We start from the raw sequence: 12,608 nt of genomic DNA, 5'->3' as shown, positions 1-12,608 counted from the left end.
GGAGGGAGACCGCCTTTCAGGTATTTGGGACCTGGGTAGATTAGGGCATTAAGCACTAATGTCAGCACCTTGAATTGGACCCAGAAGCAAAGCAGCAACCAATTATTACTGTCTGCATTGCTATGTGTTTCTTTTCCCTGTATTCCCACTGTTTGTCATTCCACACACACACACCCAAAAATGTGTATGTCTACCTGTAACACTTCATGGATCCAATGATGTGAACCGCAGTCCACAAATGCTTGTGCCACAATAAATTTGTTGGCCTTGAAGGCGCCACAAGGCTCTCTGGATACTGTTTAACATACACCTCTGTTCCTGATCTTTGAAAACTCATAAAGAAGCCTAAAAATATCTTTTTTCACTTCTCAAACATGTGTGTATGTCTGTGTATGCACGCACATTTCTGCTCTTCACAAGATAGAAGATAAAAGGGGAATTGTGGCTAAACTGATTTATCATGCCCTGCAGCTCAGGAAAGATGAAACTGCTCTGTGCAGAAGGGTGTGAGCGGAATGTGGGGGTGGTGATTTAGCTATTATGCTCGCTTGCTGCTGCAACGGGTCTGAATTCTGCCAAGGTAAAACCCATTCTTTGCAACAACTTGCTTTTCTATACTGTCTGCAGATGGAGTCTTTCTCCAGAAAGCTCACCAAATTGCCTGAGGTTCCCAGATTCTGCCTTAACAGCCTTCCCCCTTAAAAAATAAATAAATCGCCTAACAGATGAAACAATGCTGTTCTCACTCTCCAGCCTTCGTGATTGAGAAGCCAAGCTGCTGCACGTCATAAATGTGAATCATATGCCTTGCACATCGCTTAAACAGATGCCGCTTGCAGAATAGAGACCTTTTCCTCTGCTTGGAATGGGCACAGGGGCGTTCTGTGGGTGGAGATTTTGTATGCATGCAATTCCGGAGGCAGGAATCCCCTGCCTGTGGATTTCAAGGCTTGCTGCTGGCTCGGATAGAGCAGCTTTATCCAACAGGCTGGCTGGACTAGGGAGCTGCGTGTAGGTCCAGGTGGAGCACGCATGCTCCCACATCCGCAGCCCCCCTCCCTCCCATTCTCCTCCCCGATCTCCTCCCCTTCTTTCTCCTCCCACCCCTGTCCGGAGCTTTCAGCGGGGAAAGGACCTCGCTCGCCTATCGATCAGGGCAAGGGAAGAAGAGGAGGAGGCTAAGCAGTAAGGGCTCCAGCCTTATCCCGGAGCAGTGAGCTGCAGCTGCGGCTCCTGTGATTTCAGCACCAAGAGTGCTGGACAGCTCCCATTGCGGCGGGCGAGGTACCGCTGCCAGTTGGGTTCAGTCTAGGTCCGCCAAGGGAGGCATTGACACACAAAGCCTGCTGGAAAGAAGGGAGGGAAGCATTTTTTTATCTTGCTGAAGCAGCCAGGGGATCCTCTCCTCTCTGGTTCTGCCGCAAATCTTTCTCCAAAGCCAAGGTCAGAGCAGCAAAGAAGACCTAACACACGGGAGGATGCTTCTCAAGCTGTCTTTATTGATACCGGTGCTGGCACTGATTGTAGGCCAGGCACATGGATTCCCCAAGCCCGAGGGCACTAGAGGAGGTAGGTACTTTAAAAGGTAAAAGGTATAGCACCTATTTTGAAAGGTGCAGCCCCTATTTTGAAACTTCCCAGTGTTGGGTAGGTGGGTCATCTCTACTGATCATTCATTCCTGCATAGCTGTGAGAATTGGGACACTTTATTTTATTTTATTTAACCAAGTTGATCCAGTTTCCTCTAGTGACTATTGACATATTACATGCCATTCTGTTTTGAAATCACTGCCAAGGGTCATAGCTGAACAAGGTGGATAAGTGTGCCAAGGTAAAAAGCAAAATGGCATATTTCTCTTCCACCCACGCCCACCCCGGATAATTGGAAGGAAATGAATGTTTATTCTCTTTTTTATGCTAGATTTTCTTCATTCTGGAGTGTATTCTGAGCCAGCCTGATCTGTAGTGCAGCAGTTTTCCACGTCTCTCTTTGTGGGGATTGCTCTGAATGTCATAAAATCTTTTAAGCTCTTGATTATTCCAATCCGATTAGATTACTGCTATTTTAGTCCAGCGCTTATGTGAGGTTTTTCTTTTTTATGCGTGTGTGTGTGTTGGTTTTCTGCTTGAGAAAATGTAGGAACAGTCCAGCGTGAAGGAGATATTCAAGGCTAATTTCCTAAACAAAGGCAGGAACCAGGCAAACTGTACCCTCCTTCCTTTCTGTGACGTACAATGTAATCCTATGCATATTTCCTCAGAAGTTCAATGGGGCTTACGGTACCTCCTGAAAAGTATGCATAGGATTACAGATTTAGCTTCAGCATCTTCAATATTTATATCCCAGGAACTGATGTTTAAGTACATGCAGGGTATTAAGGGTATATTGTTTAATACTATAACTTGTTTATTGTGTGTGTGTGAGAGAGAGAGAGAGAGAGAGAGAGAGAGAGAGAGAGACTGCATACCACAATTATATGTATATGTGTGTCTCTTTTCTAGATAAAGCTTTACACAACAGAGAATTAAGTGTAGAGAGACCACTAGAAGAACAGGTAGGTAAAACCAGTGTCTATTTATTTATTAAATGTCTATCCTGCCCTTCTGCCCAAAGGAGCCCAGGATGATGAACACTCAAATGATAAAACAAGAGAATGAAAAATTAAATAAAATAATAAAAATTAAAAACTAATCTAAAGACATGTAAAATACAAACTCTCTTTGAAGTTGTTGCAGATAGCCCTGCTTTTAATTGTCAGAAGAGTCCCAACAATTTGATGAGATGAATGGAAGAATGGTAGGCCATGTGAGCTGTTGTAAGACTGGGGGGGGGGGCGGAGGGAATGAAGTCTCATGTTGCCATAAAGATTAATAACTATCCCAACTAACTTGTACAAATATACTTGGTTGTAAGCCCACAGAGTTCAATGTCTCTTACACCCAAGCAAGTCATTGCAGCCTTATTTGTGGTGTGAGCTTTCAGCAGGTAAGAAATGTAACAGTGCGATCCTAACCACATCTACTCAGAAGTAAGTTTTACTGAATCAAATGGGGCTTACTCCCAGCTAAGTGGGGTGAGGATGGCAGGTTAGTTCATTGGAGGAATGAATCTGATAAAGTAGACTCTTGGTGTGCTAAAAGCTCGTGACATAATAACTGTGCTAGTCTTCTGAAGGTGTCCTAGGATTCTTGAATGTTTTTCAGGCTAGCTAGAGTTCAAGAAGAAAATCATTTAACTAGTCAAACAAGAACATATTTTCAGAGCTCACTTCTAGCCCAGCCAGTGTCTTCTGTCATGACAACTTACAAATTATTCAGTAGACACATATAGCAGGGAAATCCAATAGTGCGCCATTCTTTTTCACTTACCCTGAGAATTTGTCTCGTACAAGCCATATTTACTCAGAGGTAAGTCCCACTGTGATCAACATGGCTTACTTAGATTCATAGAATTGCAGAGAGGGAAAGCACCCCTACGGTCATCTAGTCCTAAGCAACATGAAAAGCTCCAGAGCACCCTGAACCTAATAATTTATATCTTGGCTTCACTCTGTATTGATTTCAGATGCTTGTAACCTCTGGATATGCAATGTCTTAACAGCATATAAGGGAGGTGGGGGGATTCTTTCAAGAACTGTTACCTTCTAGCCTTCATAGCCTCTTCCAGCCATGTGAATTTAGTGTCATGTTCCTTCTTTAAAGAGACATAAACGAGGTTATAAATAAAAGTATTTCTGAGCACAAGGTGCCTAATCTCCCACCAGGCTGATCAAGTGTAGCCTTGTCTCCAAGGACTAGAGTTTCCTACCCAGATGGAATCAATAGATCTTAAAGCCTGGTGGCTTTCTTTTATTTATTACACACACAATTTATTTCATTTATAGCCCACCTTCCATCCGAGGAGCTCAAGGTGGCGTACATGGTTCCCCCCTCTCCATTTTATCCTCACAACCATCCTGCTGTTAGACTAAGAGACAGTGATTGACCGACCCAAGGTCACCCAGTGATCTTCATAGCTGTGAGGGGTCTAGATCCCCAGTCTCATATGCCTCAGTCCAACCACTCTGGCCACTACCCCACAATGGCTCCCTGTCTCTCACTCTCTCTGTTCCAGCTTGCATTCGAAGCACAGTCATACCTTGGTTTTTGAATAGCTTAGTTCTCAAACGTTTTGGCTCCTGAATGCCACAAACCCAGAAGTGAGTGTTCCGGTTTGCGAACTATTTTTGGAAGCCAAATGTCTGATGGGGCTCCTGCGGCTTCCGATTGGCTGCAGGAGCTTCCTGCAGCCAATCAGAAGCCGTGCTTTGGTTTCTGAACATTTTGGAAGTTGAACGGACTTTCGGAACAGATTCCGTTCAACTTCTGAGGTATGACTGCATCTTATGAAAGTCACAGTTCGTTTTCAACCCTATCGGTATATTACACCCAGAGGCTTTAAAAATGGACAAGCTGTGTTCCTGACTAGTCCTGCAAACCCCTCCCACAGAGCAAAACCTGGTCCGTGGTATACTAACCACCCTTTGAACCGAACAGCAAGGTCATTTTAAGAGTGAAAGTATGCAGGATTTATGGAAGAGATTATAGAGCCACATTTGGGGGCGGAGAAGTGGAACAGAAGAACAGATATATATTCTTACAAGAGATCCTTGAATTTTCAGAAGTGGCCCCCTTTCTCTCCTTCTCATTCCCAGATACATTTTACCCAAATGTCAAACCCGGTCATGATGCCTTCTCTTATGATTATCAAGGTTATTCCCACCTGTTCCCATCTGAACATACCCACTTTCCAGATCGCAGGAACTCCTCAAATTACCAAACCTCCAATAATAGTTTTATACTTATATCCCAGCCTCAAATGTGACTTATCTTTAGTTATTGTACCCTCCTAAGTTCTGGTTTTTGTGTTCCCTCCTAAGTTCTTTGTGCCTTCTTATACCTTTCTAGCCACTGTACTTAAACTTAAATGTTATGTGACCTTTGATGTATGCCAGTGGTGGCTAGCTCTTTGGGGGGCAGATTGAGGGCTACAGTGACCCACACCCAAGCCTCCAAGGGCTGCATATCACGGTAGGCATAGAGAGCGAAAGTGGGTGTGGCAAAAGCTGCAGTTCTCAAGGCTGCCTTCCAAAAGGCTTTCCCATCAGCTGTGGAATACTGTTTAAAATCATTTTTTTATCACTCGATCTTCATCATTAAAATTAGCAACAAACAAACAAATCCCCCAACATGTTTTTTAAATAAAAATTTAAAAATTGACAAATTTGATGCCAAACACACAAAAACCCCTTTGGTATCAAAACACCACCGGGGTGTGTCGGACTATTGTTGTTGTTTAGTTGTTTAGATGTGTCCAACTCTTCGTGGCCCCATGGACCAGAGCACGCCAGGCCCTCCTGTCTTCCACTGCCTCCTGCAGTTTGGTCAAACTCATGCTGGTAGCTTCGAGAACACTGTCCAGCCATCTCATCCTCTGCCGCCCCCTTCTCCTTGTGCCCTCCATCTTTCCCAACATCAGGGTCTTTTCCAGGGAGTCTTCTCTTCTCATGAGGTGGCCAAAGTATTGGAGCCTCAGCTTCACGATCTGTCCTTCCAGTGAGCACTCAGGGCTGATTTCCTTCAGAATGGAGAGGTTTGATCTTCTTGCAGTCCATGGGACTCTCAAGAGTCTCCTCCAGCACCATAATTCAAAAGCATCAATTCTTCGGCGATCAGCCTTCTTTATGGTCCAGCTCTCACTTCCATACATCACTAGTGGGAAAACCATAGCTTTAACTATACGGACCTTTGTTGGCAAGGTGATGTCTTGCAGCAGTCAATAAAAATATGCCATTTGACATGTTTATTCAGAAGGACGTCCTACTGTATTTCATGAGATTCACTCCCACGAAAGTGTGCAGAGGGTTGCAGCTTTGAATGTCCCCCCCCACTCCAAGTCAATTTTCAAAAAAGAGCAGCTTCCCACAAAAGAAAGGAAATTCTCCATGAAAAGAGCACAAATTGGCATTAAAGGGTCTAGTCCAGAATCTTTTATTTAGGGAAATGCTTTCATCACCTCCTGGGAAAAGGACAAATGATGCTGTGGTGGGAAGTGGAAGGGCTGTGGCTCAATGGGAGAGCATCTGCTATGCATGTAGAAGGTCTCAGGTTTGATTCCTGGTATCTCAAAGTAAGGCTGGGAATGTTCCCAGCCTGAGACCTTGGAGAGCCACTGCCAGGCAGTGCTAAGCTAGAAGGACTCAGCGTCAGGCAGCTTTGCACATTCCAATAGGTTAAAAGAAATAGATTGGAGGAAAAGAGTCTGGCATTTGCCTCCTAGTTGGGTCATAAGGAAAGGGTTAAAATGGGTGTGATGTGATTGGCCAGTGAGAATGCAAGGGGGGAGTAAAAGTTAGAGTGGGGGGTTTTGAAAGTCAGTTGAGGTTTAGGAGTTGAGAGTTGAGTTTTGGGAGTTGGAGAAGGAAAGGGGAGGAATAGGTGTGGGTTTGTAGAGTTGTATTGTGAGAGAGTGAGAGGAATTGTCAGATAGATAGTTGGGAATAATCAGTTGGGAGTTGTTAGGAACTATGATTAAGAAACTGACAAGAGAAAAATAAACTGTAACCATAAGCTTGTTCCTGCATTTAAAAATAAACTTGATTATTTGTTAATGTTAACAACTGTCTGGACTCCGTGTGTCCCCATGAGAAGCGGGGTGGTGGCAGCGAAGAAAGCAATCACAGTGGTGGCACAGGGTCAGTAGACTGTCAAACGTCCCGGGGCCCTGTATGATTGCCACAAAGAGCTACACACGATTCATTCCAGTGCAACAGAGACGGTGTGTTCATATATCTATAAACTATCTTTCTCCCCAAAACAGATTGCTGAGGCAGAGACGGATAAAATGAAAAAGCCAGCCTCTACAGGTATATTTCGTGCTTCTTCCCCTTATTCATTGCATACACATACTGCTGATTGTTCAGAGGTATGAGATTGTTTTATTGGGCATCTGTGCTGTACGTCTTCCAGACAACAAGCCGGAATTCAGAAATTACTCATTTGCTGACGACCTGAACCTGCTCAAATTGGCAGCAGAAAAAGAGAGGAAGGAGAAGGAAAGGGAATCAATCAGGAGCTCCCTGTATGACCAACAGCTTGCCCTCGAGGATACAGATTCCACCAAGAGCCGGAGGCTGGTTGACGATTATGACTCCACTAAAAGCAGCCCGGACTATAAATATCAAGGTAATTCATTAGGCTTCATACACCAAGCTTGTGTTTTGAGTGTATAATGCATATAGGGCCTCTCCGGATGTCCATTTCATTCATTCTTCTTTGTGCTCATGATGCTGTTGGGGCAATACTATTTTCAATACTATTTGCACACAGTCCTCTGACTGGAAGTTGAGCATTTAGGGAGCAATCCAGCGCTCAAGAAGGTGATGCAAAGCAAACCAGTGCAAATGAAGCCGGTGTGAAGTTACGCCAGATCCAAACCCAGCTCAGCAGCAGGGCTTCTGGTCTGCCTAAGCCTGGCAGAAGGGAAACAAGCCTTTAAAAGAGTGTCTCACACTGGGTTGCTAGATCACATGACCAAGCTGAAGAGGCTTAGGATCCAGCCTAAGTCTTCTCACTCTAAGCCTGCTTCCTTTGGGGGACTTAAACAGGCCTTTGCCAGCTTTGCCTGTGTATCTTTCGCTAAACTGGAGCTGGGGACTTGATGCTGGCAGAACTAGAGATCCCTTGCATCCTGAACCAGCAAATCTTGCCATATTATGTATTGACCCCTTAGTGTTACCACTCTGCAGTGGAACACTGTTCACTGCAGAGATGCAGCAGGCATCCTCACTTTCCACTTTCAGGTGCCGCTTGAAGACTTTTTTTTATGCCAACAGGACTTTACAGCTGATTAATTTTTATTTTTGATTAGCCAGTCACCTGAATGATTATTTGTGGATGTGTGTGGATGTGTGTGTGGAAAGAAAGAAAGAGAGAAAGAGAGAGAGAGAGAGAGAGAGAGAGAGAGAGAGAGAGAGAGAGAGAAAGAAAGAAAGAAAGAAAGAAAGAAAGAAAGAAAGAAAGAAAGAAAGAAAGAAAGAAAGTTTTATGTTTTAACATTGTGCACCACCCTGATATTTTATGGTATGGCAGGAAAAACATAGTTTCATAAAGCAAATAAATCAATTGGGGTACTCAGCCCATGAAAATGCCCAGCGACACCTGACCTTAGTACTGCGTAGACAGAGAGTCATTTGCAGGATGCCACGTATAATATGGTTTCACGTGGGAGAGGACATAAACGACATAAACAGTGCAAAGCACAGCAAAGTATATCACACAGAAACAGCCTATGAGAAAACCCTAGAATCATATTGATGTGACCAAAGCAGTTCATTCATTTATGGTTTAGCCTTCTATCCTTTGGGACTGGTGTCATGGAGAGGGGGGGGGGGTTGTCAGATCAACATTGAAGTAAAATTGGGGAGGTTCAGTCCAAGCAAACTTTAAGACGCCTTAGTCTTGGCTGTTGTAAATTCATACGCAGAAGCCAGGCAAGTCTGCAAGCACAGTTTGATGCAGGAATAACATCCCAGTCATTGCCAGATCCCAGCCTGTCTTCATGGATGGCGTCCAAATGCAAAGTAATCTTCATATGCTAGCGGAACTATAGATGGCACAAAACGGACCTCTTCCAGTGCATCATTATTCCATAAACACTCTTCTTGTCTTATTGCATACTGTGAATTTGCCATTATGTTTTGCCAATATATTAAGACAATGTTGACAACACAAAATACCATATATGATAAAAGCAATATCAGTTCTCTGGATGCTTATGTAGTTATTCAAATAACACCCATGCATAAGAGTAGAAAGTACCAGCAGGTTCGGGAGAACTCTAAGCTTTGTAAAGGTAAAGGGACCCCTGACCATTCGGTCCAGTTGTGGCTGACTCTGGGGTTGTGATGCTCATCTCGCTTTATTGGCTGAGGGAGCCGGTGTACAGCTTCTGGGTCATGTGGCCAGCATGACTAAGCTGCTTCTGGCGAACCAGAGCAGCACATGTAAACACCGTTTACCTTTCCGCCAGAACAGTACCTATTTATCTACATGCACTTTGATGTGCTTTAGAACGGCTAGGTTGGCAGGAGCAGGGACTGAGCTACGGGAGCTCACCCCGTCGCGGGGATTCGAACCGCTGACCTTCTGATCAGCAAGCCCTAGGCTCTGTGGTTTAACCCACAGCGCCGCCCACATCCCACAAAGCTTTGTGGATGCACCCAAAAAACCCCGTAGAAAAAACACCCAAGAGGAAGGATGCTAAAAACAGCTCAATGGAGCATACTCAGTAGCCTTAGAATGCTGGCTTGCTGTTGAAATAGAGAGGAACGTAAGACAGGGAGGAAGGAGTGGAACATCCTGAAGAGAAGCGCTCTTCATGGCAACATTTTATCACAGGCTCCTCTTGGGCACAGTTACCTCATTTATCTATGACGGTTGTCTATGGAGTTCCAGTTTATGTATACTGCTCCCTTCACATCCATAGAACGGGCTCAGTTTGCATAGTTTTGGAATGTGCGAATTTGGTAAATGTGAATTTAAATGTGGACTGAATCCAATTTCTTCCCCTTCCCAGCTGACTGCAAATAGAATTAATTGAGTAACCCTACAGTTCTAATTATTTGAGAGACAATGAATCTCTTGATATTATTCATGCTTATATCCTTTTCTGCCATGTCCCCTTAGACTTGTGTGGGTGTTTGTTTTGACAGCTAAAAAGCCCTTATTTCTTAAGACTTTTTTTCAGTTGATGGATGGACTTCATCAAGCCGAAAGCACAAGCCCATGTTGATAGATGGTAGCATGAGAATTTCTGCACCCACACCATTAATTTGACTGTGCCAGACCTGAGAATCTAGCAGTCCCCTGTATTTGCAAAGTTGACAAATGGTGGGGGTCAGAACAGGCCATCAACACTGCGGTGTTTCTCCCACCATCAGTCATTTTCTCATACCGGAAAGTATCTAGAATAACATAGTCCAGTTTCACCTAATGTTTTTACCCATGCAAAAGATAAACTCATCAAACGTAGTCAAAATAAAAAAATTCCTTCCAGTAGCACCTTAAAGACCAACTAAGACTTAGTTGGTCTTTAAGGTGCTACTGGAAGGAATTTTTTTATTTTGACTATGGCAGACCAACACGGCTACCTATCTGTATCATCAAACGTAGTAGAGTAGAGCATCACTTGGTCAACCTGTGATACTTTCAGATGATCCAGATGGACTCCACCAACTTGATGGTACACCATTAACAGCTGAAGACATCGTTCAGAAGATTGCCATGAGGATATACGAGGAAAATGACAGAGGAGTCTTTGACAAGATCGTTTCCAAGCTTCTAAATCTGGGACTCGTAAGTTTTCTGGGCACCAGTTCATTTATGCTATTATGCCTGGTTTTCCCCCTTTCTTATTTTAGTCTTAGCTGCTATTTTTAAAAAAGCACTGAATGAATAGTTTGATCCTGAAACAAATGGATGTTCTTTTGAAGCAGAGCTTGGGCTCTGGGCACTGGTTTCAATTTGCATCAACCTCACCCTGCAGTTAAACTGGCTATGTGAAGCTTAGCCATGCAATGCAAGATGCCAAGTTCTTGAAAGGTTTTATAATGGGCAAATAAGCCCAGAAGGAGAGGGGCTGGGGACACACGAATGTGAGAAACATTCCCTGTAAAGGTCCAACCCTCAACCAAGGCTGCAGATTACAGAGTGACTTGCAATATATATAAAAAAGAATAATCTGCAGGGCAAATATTACTGGATATAAGGCATAGCACTATTGACTTCAATAAAACCAGGCTATTTAAACCAGCTGAGCTGAAGTCTAAATTGATTTGCTTTGCTTATCATTGCTGAAATATGATGCCAAAGGACTTTATTCAGAGAGGTGGCAGGCTGGTTTTTTTCACCTCCTGAAGCTCTGACTGTCCTTACGAATTCTTGTGGCAGATGTTCAGCATCGTCTTAAGCCAATGGTAGTGCTTCAAACTGCACAATTAAACCACCAACTGCATCAAACTAGACACTATTGATTTCCAAGGGAAACCTGCAAATTCAATTTGAAATGGATGTTCCAGTCTCCTTAATTCATTCTTCAGATGTCCCTGCGTGAAACAACTTGCAGACCTGAAGGGAGATGGATAATTTAGACTCTCCTTGTCTTTCCCAGATCACAGAAAGCCAGGCCTACACACTGGAGGATGAGGTGGCTGAAGTCTTGCAGCAGCTCATTGCTAATGAAGCAAATGATCGTGAAAAGGCATCTGAAGATCTTGGTGACATTCCAACCAGAGCAGAGAGTAATCCCCATGAAAAACAGGAGGAAAACATGGTAATTCCTATCAGTTTCATCCCACTTTCTGGAAAGGCCCCCTCATTGATCTTTGCTTTGGGGGAACGTGACTTCTATATTGAGCAAATTAGAGAGTTGCTATTATCATTGTCAATATATCAAGTATTTGTAGGAATCTAAAAACCTGCCAGTTTTGTTCCTCTAGTCCAGCCTTCTGCTTAATACAGTGGCCAGGCAAGCTGTGCGTGAAAGTGAGGGTGGGTCCCTGGAGTTTATCGCCAGCCTTTGGAATTAAGGAACCTGCTACGGAGAAGGAGGGACGCAGGTGGTGCTGTGGGTTAAACCACAGAGCCAAGGGCTTGCTGATCGGCAGTTTGAATCCCCGCGGCAGGGTGAGCTCCCGTTGCTCAGTCCCTGCTCCTGCCAACCTAGCAGTTCGAAAGCACGCCAGTGCAAGTAGATAAATAGATACCGCTCCAGCGGGAAGGTAAACGGCGTTTCTGTGCGCTGCTCTGGTTCGCCAGAAGCTGCTTAGTCATGCTGGCCACATGACCCGGAAGCTGTACGACGGCTCCCTCGGCCAATAAAGCGAGATGAGCGCCGCAACCCCAGAGTCGGCCACGACTGGACCTAACGGTTAGGGGTCACTTTACCTTTAAGGAGAAGGAAGCTGACAGCCAGATGGGCTTTCCTTCTTACTTGCAACCAGTCCAGAGGGTGGTCCTGACTGTCAGCTTCCTCCTCCTTAACGGTGCCCTTGTAAAGCTCAGCAGGAAGGAGGAAGGATGGGGACAAAATTAGAATGAGTTGGCTTTGCCTGTTCTTTGCTCTGGCTCCCTCTACTGTTGGCCTCCCTGCCTTCCACCCTATCAGTCTCAATGGGCACCAGCCACCACTGGGCATCCATATTTACACACTTCTGTCGTTAATGTCTTACATGGAGGCTACGAAAAATACTGATCAAGATGACACACTGGATAACACCTGGACTTCCTCCAACATCTTGGAAAGAAGAAACGAACTGCCTCCCGAGGATAATTTTGAAGATCTCCAGTATTTCCCTAACTTTTATGAACTACTGAAGAGTCTCAACACAGGTGAGTCTCATACAGGTTGAAATATTTTCTGACGTTTGGTTTTCTGGAACACTAACTGCCTATACGCTGATGTGAATGTGTGTGTTTTTTTTAATAAAAAAAAGGATGGTAGATACCCATCAGGGCCATAGCATTTCCAAGGCTTGCAAAACTGTGTAAGGGGGTGAAGCAAGTCCCCT

General features: G+C 44.3%; 1 protein-coding gene across 1 annotated transcript in view; it reads left to right on the top strand.

The window, feature by feature from the left end:
* Nucleotides 1–954: 954 nt before the first annotated feature.
* SCG3 (secretogranin III) overlaps nt 955–12,608 on the top strand; it is a 51,351-nt gene continuing 39,697 nt past the window's right edge. The window contains exons 1-7 of the mRNA XM_082198644.1: nt 955–1,569; nt 2,503–2,555; nt 6,860–6,905; nt 7,009–7,224; nt 10,253–10,395; nt 11,210–11,371; nt 12,276–12,429. Of these exons, the coding sequence (XP_082054770.1) occupies nt 1,479–1,569; nt 2,503–2,555; nt 6,860–6,905; nt 7,009–7,224; nt 10,253–10,395; nt 11,210–11,371; nt 12,276–12,429 (865 nt within the window). The 5' untranslated portion in view covers nt 955–1,478. The remainder of the gene's footprint in view (nt 1,570–2,502; nt 2,556–6,859; nt 6,906–7,008; nt 7,225–10,252; nt 10,396–11,209; nt 11,372–12,275; nt 12,430–12,608) is intronic.

Source organism: Podarcis vaucheri (assembly GCF_965113315.1).
Source record: "Podarcis vaucheri genome assembly, chromosome: 14".
In the NCBI taxonomy this organism is placed as follows: Eukaryota; Metazoa; Chordata; class Lepidosauria; order Squamata; family Lacertidae; genus Podarcis; species Podarcis vaucheri.
Note: the sequence above shows the minus strand (reverse complement) of the source record. Positions and strands in the feature narration are given on the sequence as shown.